The 9804-nt window shown below is 32.6% G+C and overlaps 2 protein-coding genes across 2 annotated transcripts; one reads left to right on the top strand and one right to left on the bottom strand.

Moving 5' to 3' along the window:
* Window positions 1-3021: 3021 nt before the first annotated feature.
* On the top strand, window positions 3022-5370 carry LOC101513261 (uncharacterized). Its single transcript, XM_004495704.4, has one exon. It carries the CDS (start codon window positions 3153-3155, stop codon window positions 5217-5219), a length of 2067 nt encoding a protein of 688 aa, XP_004495761.1. The 5' UTR covers window positions 3022-3152; the 3' UTR covers window positions 5220-5370.
* A 1954-nt stretch (window positions 5371-7324) lies between these two features.
* On the bottom strand, window positions 7325-9804 carry LOC101513592 (gibberellin receptor GID1C). Its single transcript, XM_004495705.4, has 2 exons — window positions 9524-9804; window positions 7325-9012 (listed from the first exon to the last, which is right to left on the bottom strand). The coding sequence occupies exons 1-2, from the start codon at window positions 9560-9562 to the stop codon at window positions 8014-8016; spliced, it is 1038 nt and encodes a 345-aa protein (XP_004495762.1). The 5' UTR covers window positions 9563-9804; the 3' UTR covers window positions 7325-8013.

Raw genomic sequence — 9804 nt, 5'->3', positions numbered from 1 at the left:
CTACATGGGGAGCATTATAGAATTGGTACAAAATGATCAAAGTACCCAAAAGAAACAATAGTGACTTCAAACAGGATGATCAGGCTATTTAAAATGCCAAATGGACTCATAAATATCCGGAAAAAAATACACATAACGAATATGGTAAACACATTATAAATACAAACAATTACTCCTAAAAATAAGTGCATATAAGTTCAGGTATGGATATCTACCCCACTCCACACTTGCATATTATTATTATTAAATAAAAATGTTAATAAAGATATAAATTTTATCATCAGTAATAGTATTTAAACTATCAATCTAAATATATAAATTAAATCAAAATAAAAGTTAGTCAAATTTATCTTAATTTTTTTGGGTGGCAATATACCATAATTAAGAAATATATAAAGTTGTTAACAACTAATTTCATCTATTTGTTTTTAAATTTTATTTTATTTTTATTCAAATAAATTTGTGCTTAGTCTAATACTTAATTTTGTTTTTTGTTTTATTTCTATCAATATCATTAAATCAAAATGTTTAAATGATGATTTTTAATAATTTAAATACTTTTTTATTATTAATTATTATTAAAAAACTTTGAATATTTATGTAATAGTGTTAACATCATATGATATATGATATTTGTGATTTAACAATTCATTGTACTTCAAACACGGATAACCTATACATATTTGAATATTTTGGTATCATAACAATGCATATACAACAATTAAGATTGATAATAATGCGAATACAAATTTATATACATTTTTTTTTTGAAATTGCAGGTATAAGAACGAGTATTATAATATCTATTCAAACTCTATATATTGTCATATATGAGTGACATAAAAATAGAAACTGGTCATATTTGTGCTTCTATCAAAATGTAGAGCCAAATGATCTAATATTTAACAACCTTTGGCGAAAACCTATTATCTGCTTCGTACTTTAGTTCGTCGAGAAGTAAATAAAACATGGCTTACAATTTTTTCAGTTAAAATTTAAACTCCCACTAGCCCTAAATAAAAACTTGTAATTTGATTATCTTTATATTTTAAATATAAATTTTAATTTTTCTACTTACTCCTCTTATTTTACTTCCAACACCCAATCAAATTTTAATAAAATTAGAATACCCAAAAATGCCATTTACTATTTTCTTCATATTTTGTCTATTTCTCTCTTCATCACTATCACTCACCTCATAACATCTAACATCCGTATCACATACTCATAACTCAAATTCTTACTCATAACTTACACCTCGTAACTCTTATTTTCTTATTGTGCTTAAATTCACTAATAATATATGTTTACTGATTTGCGTTTGTGTTCGTATTTTTTTCTTCAAAATCAAATTTTATGTGATGTGAGTTCATATATATTATAAATGATGCATAAACTTAAATCATATACTATTTTATGTATTATGTGTTCACGTACATCATGCAATTTAAGTATGCAAACTAAGTTTGTATAAGTGTATTGTTTTATATTAAAGTATGTATAAATTTGAGCATTTTTTTTTTATGCTAACTCAGTTTACATAGCCTACGCAAACTGAGTTTGTGTAGGTGTATATTATTTTAATTCACGTTACCTATTTTTCATTTATTCTTATGCAAACTCAATTGATGTAATCATACGCATACTCTGATCACGTAAATCTCTACCCCACATTGAAAATTCCAAAAATGTAGAATGAACTGTATTGTTCCAATCCACCAATGGTGAATGTAAAATCACTTTCAATCTCAATAAAACCTAACTAAACAACAAATCTTATGCATAAATCATACCCTATGATTTACTAAATCAAAAATCAAATAAACCTAATTAAATATTGATGCGGAGGAAGAGGAGGAGGAAATGTAAGTGAGAGAAAATGAAGATGGATGAAGTTATTGAAAATCTTGATGAAGCTAATGGAAGAAGATGGAGATGTTTGAGATGGATGAAGTAGGAGTGTAATAAAAAAAAAGGTAGAAGATAAAGATGATGAACGAATGAGTTCAGGATGGAGGGAGAAAGAAATTGAAAAAAGATGTCAAATTTTGATTTAGTGTCAAGAACAATTTGATATTTTGATTAAGTAAAGGGTGTAAGTAATAAAATGGGGTATAGGTAGTAAAATTGTATAAATTTTGATGTATATAAGTTAATGTCAATCATAAATAATATTATTCCTTCAAAAACATCGTTAACTCGGTCGTTGGTTTTGAAAATTCGCATAAAAATAATTAGTCATTTAATTATTGTTTTAGTTAAAAAAAATATATTTTGAACATAAAAATAGTAACACAACAAAAAAAAAAATATACAAAATTAAAAATTAACTTGATTAAGTCATTTAAAATTAAATTAAAAAAATATAATTATTTTTTCAATAAAATTATATTACAAATAATATTGATATATTAGTCATTTAATTATTGTTTAAAAAAATTATCATTTTGAACATGAAAATAGTTTGTTAATCTTAATAGACTAAAAATAGAAATATATAGCATCATGTCAATTTTAATAATACTTTAAATTTACTTAAGTCAGTAATAAGAAAATCGCTAGTTAGATGATTGTGAAATTTATTCAACATGAATGCTTAATATTTTCCTTTAATAATACTAAACAATCTTATTATTACTATTTGATTATTTCAGTTAAAATGATCTTCCATGAACAGTTCCAAAATCAAATATTCCTAATATAACAAGATCGAGTTATTCCTAATATATCTTAAAACAAATTACTCCTTATACAAAATAAAATTATTAATTATGTTGGATATAAATAATAATAAATTAAAAAACGGTAAATCTTTTTTTTTTATTTTGCAAAAAATAAAAATACCCGTATGTAAGTGTAGCTCTTGCAGTGACACGTGTCGTACAAATGCAATCTATGGGAGTCGCGTAACTTTTTGAGTTTGAAACTTGTGAAAAATGAATAAAAAAATACTATAAACATCGTTGTTCATTATTAGGGTTTGGGCCCCAAAAATTTGAATTCAAATAGCCAAACACCACTCACACATTCAAATCTCTTATTCTATTCCACTCATTCATTCATTTCACTCCATACACTAAAAACATTAAAACCCTAGAAACCAAGAAAATCCCTCACCCTCTCATCTCATCCATCTCTCGCACATTCAAAATATGGCCAAAAAGAAAATGACACATTCCCAATCTCAATCCCATGACCCCAACACGCTAACCCCACCACCATTGAACATCGATGACCCTTCTATTCAGATTCAGAATCTCAAAAACCTAAACTCTGTTCTTATCAAAGAAACCACTAATCATAGAAACCGCATTCAATCTCTTCTTCACGATAATCACGCCGCCATGAACGCTCAATCTTTAATCTCCGATCAAAATCTCGCCTTGGAGCTTCAAAACTCTGTCTTGTTCTCTTTCTTTCAAACCCACTTTAACGAATTAGGGTTTAAGGTTGTGGAAGAGAGGAACGAGGCGAAGTACGAGGTTGATGTTCAGAAGAAGCAAGTAAAAGACCTAGCTTTACGATTGGAGAGCGTGGGACGGAATGCGGAGAAGATGGTGTTGGAAAATCAAATTTTGTTGGAGGAAAAGGCTGAGAAAGAAAGAAGGGTTGAAGAACTTGAGAAGGATAGAGATTTGGTTTCGAGGAAATCGTTTGAATCGGCGAAGGTGATTGATGAATTGAAGGAGAAGATTGATTTGATGACTAGGGAGAAGAATGAGGCTGAAATTGTTAATAATACTCAGGGGATGAAGGTTTTGAACCTTGAAGTTGAGATGCAGCAACTCGATGATCTTTTGAAAAACTCGAGGAATGAAGAGTCGGTGTTGCGTGCTAAGATACTCGAAATGGAAGAAACTATTGAGGTTGCTGTGGAGAAGGAAAGAGAAATGATGATGGAAAACAGCAAATTGGTTGGAGAGAAGAAGGAGATGGAGAAGAGTGTTGAGATTTTGACTGAGAAAAGAGATAGTGTTGATAGGACTCTTGATATGGTTCGGAGAGAATTGGAGGATAGGAAGCGTGAGCTTGATGAAGTGAATAGAGCGAAGGACGAGATTGAAAAGGTTAAAGTTATCTGTGAGAATCAAGTTGTTGAGTTGCAAGGTGAAATGGATATAGTAAGGGGTTCTGTTGATGAGTTGGAAAGGTGCTGCAAAGAGTTTGAAGAGAAAAACAATGGTTTAATCTCTCAAGTTAATCATAGTAAGGGTATTGTTGAAGAAGAGAGGGTTGAGAAGGAGAAGTTTAGAAAGGATTTTGAAGAGGAGCAAAAGAAAGTGGAGAACTTGGAGTCACAAGTTGTGGTAATGGAGGAAAAAATCGAGCTATTAATCTCTCAAGTTCATCATTATAAGAATTCTGTTGAAGAAGTGGAACTTGAGAGGGATAACATCCAAAAGAGATACAATGAGGAGAAAAACAAAGTGGAGAACTATGAGTCACAAGTTGTGGTAATGGAGGAAAAAATCGAGCTATTAATCTCTCAAGTTCATCATTATAAGAATGCTGTTGAAGAAGTGGAACTTGAGAGGGATAACATCCAAAAGAGATACAATGAGGAGAAAAACAAAGTGGAGAACTATGAGTCACAAGTAGCTGAAAATGTGAAAAAAATTGATGAGCTCAAGCTTGAGAAGGATACCATCATGAAGAGGTACGAAGAGGAGAAAACGAAGGTGGAGTTGCAAGTTGCGGGACTCAAGGAAATAATTGAACAAGGTGCAGCTGAATTGGTCAAGATGAGAAGTGAGAAAGATAAGATGAATGAGAGAAACAAGGAGCTCAGAAGCCGCGTCGATCTTTTGAGTAACGAAAAGGATGCTACACATAGTAGCCTTGTTGCAGCACAACAAGAGCGCGATGATTTGAAAGCTAAGTTTGAGTCATCTCGTATCAGTTCAAAGCAGGCCTTGGAATTGTTGAAGAGTACTGCTGCAGTGGTGTCTAAGGAAGATGTGGAAGTGGTTCTCAATGAGACTACGAAGAAGAAGAAGAAGCGCGAGGAAGAAATACAGCCTTTTGCTGAAGAACTAGAGGCAATAAAGAAAGCATTCATAGTTAAGAATGAGATGGTGAATGATATGAAGCAACAAGTTGTGTCATTGCAGAAGTCTGTGACTGATGCACATAAAGGTAAGAGCTTGTGGACTGGGATATCATCTGCTACTACTATTTTGGCTGCTGCTTTAACTGCTTATATTGCTAAAAGTCGCTGAAAATGTTGTCCCATTTTCCTTCTATAAGATGAGTCTTTGTAATAGGATCAAGATATAACTTGATTTAGCTTAACATCTTTATCTTCTTTAATGAATAACATTTGATCTTTACTTAGTCTATGGTGATCCAAAAAGACTGGAAATTTGTCGACTGGCTTTGTTAAAAATGTTGTTTGGTCCATGATTTTAAGTTGTGGTGGTAGATGTGGTTATATTGCGAACAAGATGCAGGCAAATGCAGCCAGTGGTTGCATAGACCTCCAAAACTGTTTATTTGGGTTGCAATTTAGTTGCATAGTGCAAATTAGAACCATCTAACACATGATGTCTAAGCATTCAGAAATAATAATAGTTGCTAGACAACATATTATCAGGAAAATATTACAGAAATATTATTCCCTTTGATTTGTTATGATTAAAACTTTGTCATGAACCATATTTATGAGATCTAAATACGCTCTATAGTGCACTTAAGGTCATGGATGGTCCTGTAATAAAATAAAATAAAGTCATGGATGGTCCTGGCTTATAATTATGGGGGGGAGGAGAATAAAGAAGCTGGAATGTCATGTGGGAACACATCTATGTGGGCTTTTACTTTTACATAAGAGACAATCATAGTATCTTCTGCCATTATAACTTCTAAATTATCATATTCCTTTTCTAATAAAATAACTCCATTCCTTTTTGTGTCCCTTTATTAGGAAAAAATTTAAAATTTAATGTAGAATTCATTATTGTGTTGTCAGAATTATTCTTAATTATATATGGTAGATAAATTATGTAAAATGAGATTATAAATAATTAAAAGTATTATAGAAAAAGATAATTAAAAGTAGAGTAAATAACGAAGTTGGCTTCAAAATTGTATCCGCCAAAAGTCCAATCACACTCCCCACTGGTCACCGCCTCTTCCATCTCTTCCTCTCTGCTTCTCCACCTCACTCCTCTACGCCAATTTCAGCAGATGTGTTACAAATTGTGACACCCTTGAGTTTGGTACAAACGAATGTTTAAAATGTAAAAGGCTCTTTATGGTGATTGTTGAGCTTGAATTGTTGTGGTGTGTAAAAGTAAAAAGAATTAAGTGCACTTTGTCTCACTATTTTGCTCAAAATAAACTTGTTTTTCTATATTTAGAATTGGATTGTTGGTCCCTTATATTATAATTATAATGTGATAGTCATGTGATACAATTAAATTGAATTCATATCATTAATTAATTATTTTTATTTGACAAAACTTTATGACCATCTTTGTTAATAACAACGTAAATAAAGCATTAATTAATTATTTTTATTTGACAAAATTTCATGGTCGTCTTTGTTAATAGCAACATAAAATACGGAGGACTGAAAAATCCAATTTTAAAAATAATGAGATTAAAAGTTGATTTTTAATAAAATAGGAAAACCTAAAAGTGCATTTATTCTGAAAAAAAAAATGAATGGTTGAGATCAAAACTTTACTCATGTTTTTTTTTTTAACATAAGGGGATATTTCCGTTGTGGTGGTTGCAATGCAATTGAGATACGACAATTTGGGATGAGTTCAGGTGCAACTGTGAAGAAGATTCTTTTGGTGCTTTTGTTTATGGTTTTCCGTCGTTAGATGAGGGTGGAAATGTGTTGTTAAGTGGCTTCATACTTGTTTGTTAGTGGTGATAGTTGAGAAGGATGGGGAATTTGATTATCTCCTTCACTTTCTCTTACATCTCTCTTCATCTCTTCATGTTTTGTATCTCTCATTTAATCTTAAATATAGTAATGAAAAGAGTTTGATTAAGAGAGATATAAAGAATGGAAAAAGATATAGAGGAGAGTAAAGGGGATAATCCAAGTTAAAAAGTGAAAGGGGGAGAGAGGGGAAACAAGTGATGGGAAAAGGGGATTGGCCTGTCGCTTGTAAGCCGGTAAGACTATTATTGTCCATACTCTTAAACATATGTTATCATCAATTAATTGGGACTAAGCCGAGACTAATTTTATTTCTCCCTCCGGCCCTTTTTCAGAGACAAAAGTTATGTATTTGGTCAACTTGTCTTGATATTCAGATATTAAGCATCTTGAAGCAAGTATTCAACCTTGTGTGGCATAAGAAAACCCTGAAAAATATTGTATGCATACATAAAAATACAAAATACAAACCCAAACATTACAGAGCCAAAAGTAAAAAGAAAAAAATCCATTTACATTTTGCAAAGACTGTCCATTGCCAAACAAGGAGGACAGCTAAAGATACATGAACGTAAAATTAGCTATATAGAGAAAAGATGAACAGGACTAAAAGCACAAATACTAAGATATATAATCAAACAGCACCAACATATCATTGATACTTTCCCTATCAGAGTTCCAAAATTAGTTATATATATAACACTTGCCATACAAAGACAAGCCCCACTGATTGGCCATTCAAAGGTCAGAGACACACAGAAATAGAACTATGTCTTCCTCTCTTTTTTGGCTGAAAGTCAGAGTGGGTAATCACAACTTTAGTGGTTCCCATAAACATGGCCATAGCTCCCTTTTTGTCCTAATAAAAAGCTTTCACCTATCCACAACACCCCAATTTCCTGATGGTGTGTTCTGGAAAACATAATACAGCTATATGCTGATGATTACATTACATTACACCATTCTCATGACACAAATTAATACCATATAAGTACCTAATCATGGGAACAAAGTCCTACAGTAAAATAGGCCAAAATGTAAAGATGTTAATAAGTGGCATAGCTATTACCTACACAATCTTCTAAAACCCCTTTCATGTGTAGCAAAAGTTAATAAGCCTATGAACAGTCAGAGTTGACAAAATGTTTTATCTCATCCATGACAGCAGAGAAGTGTTCATTATTTGGCAGCAAGTAAAACCCGACCGTGGCTTGCTCCAGAAATAGCAACTTCACATTTTGTCCAGCTTTCTCAAGCCCTTTGGCATAACCCAATTGCCAGTCTTGAACAAGGTCCAAACCAGCAACCACAACAAGGCTTTTAGGAAAGGCAACCCCTTCAAGGCTTCGACCTTTGGGACCAAAAGGGTTACACGCAGGATGGTCTCTGTCTTCCCCTTCAGGAAGAAAAGCCCTCCAATACCAGTCTCTATCTTTAACTCTAACGAAATACCTCCCATCAAGACGCTTTTCAGATTCTGTTCTTTCTTGCCCACCAAATAACGGGTTTAGCATTATATTCCCCAACACCTGGATTCCAGAGTCCAAAGCTTTCAAGGCAACATGGTGCACAATGTTCCCACCCGAACTATCGCCAACCATGTAGATGTGAACCTTGTTATCCATTTTACTCTGCAGCCATGTTCTAGAACTAACCCATTTAAGAGCTTTCCACCCATCTTCATAAGCACAGGGGTACCTATTCTCTGGTGCACGCCTATAATTCACAGAAACAACAACAGCCTTACAAATACCAACCAATCGACGGCACAAGGTATCATATATAGCACTGTTAGCTGAAGAATGTGCAAAACTTCCACCATGGAAGAACATGAGGACAGGAAGAACCTCGGAAGTGACAGGCTTCTCAAGATCAACAATGTTCACATGATGTTCTTCTCCCTCAACAGGACGGTAGATTCGAGTGAGGAGATTTGTTTCCCTATCAACAATAACATCAAAAGAGAACACTCCATCCACAGGGTTCGCATTAGCCGGAACTTTCCGATCAAGAAACTCTGCCAAGTCACGGTTGAAAGTTCCATCAGGACGACGGAGAAGATTGTATGCTAACTTGAAATTTGAGATCAAAACCCACATGTTCAATGGAACCACCATCTGCATCAAATTTTATTTATTTATTCATTTATTTTAAAAAAACTAGCTAGAGGAAGTGCCAAATATATCTAAAATGAACCAAAAATTTGGGATAATGAAATATTAAATCCTTTAATTTAGAGAAATTGACATAAACAAAATGACCACCAAACCAAACCCTAAAAATTGAAAGAGTCTAAGGTTGAAACAAGGAAGTGATCCAACAACCACTAATAACTATTACTGAAAAGTTCAATACATGAAAACAAAAATAAAATATTCAAATTAAAAGCCCAAAACTATTACGATTATGAATCATATAGAGTATAGACAATAGTGATTATTTTATTATTTAAGTGAAAATACAAAAAATAAAATAAAAAAAGTCACACAAAAGGTGATAATATACCAAACAAAAGAACAAAAAAAAAAGAGGCGAAAGAGGAAAGCACTAAAAACTGTACGGTTCGATAATTTTGATTCAAGGAACACATTAAATCCAATCTAATAGTATGCTATGAAATAAGTGTACCTTGGAATCGTTGGGGTTGAGTTGATTACTACCAGCCATTGGATTGAAATGATCTTCTTCTTCTTCTTCTTTTTCACTGTAGATCCGTAACAAGCTTTCTTCACGATCACAATCAAGTAACAAAAACCATTTCGGTAGTGTTTAAGATCCAATGGTGAAGATTTGTGTGTTGCGTAGTTATGGTGATGAAGAGACTGAGGAGTAAGAAGACGAAGAAGAGAAAAGAGAGTGGTGGGTGAAGGATAAGAAACGGTGCGCAATGTAGAAAATTGTAAAGTGAT

Source organism: Cicer arietinum, chromosome 4 (genome assembly GCF_000331145.2).
Source record: "Cicer arietinum cultivar CDC Frontier isolate Library 1 chromosome 4, Cicar.CDCFrontier_v2.0, whole genome shotgun sequence".
NCBI lineage: Eukaryota > Viridiplantae > Streptophyta > Magnoliopsida > Fabales > Fabaceae > Cicer > Cicer arietinum.
This window is presented reverse-complemented; position numbering and strand designations above follow the sequence as displayed.

What these genes read in the sequence shown, in the direction of transcription:
- LOC101513261 (XM_004495704.4), top strand. Translation starts at nt 3,153, where the DNA reads ATGGCCAAAAAGAAAATGACACATTCCCAATCTCAATCCCATGACCCC.
- LOC101513592 (XM_004495705.4), bottom strand. Translation starts at nt 9,562, where the DNA reads ATGGCTGGTAGTAATCAACTCAACCCCAACGATTCCAAG. An exon ending in TCAACCCCAACGATTCCAAG is followed by an intron (nt 9,013 to 9,523) that starts GTACACTTATTT and finishes AATTTGATGCAG; the next exon opens with ATGGTGGTTCCATTGAACAT.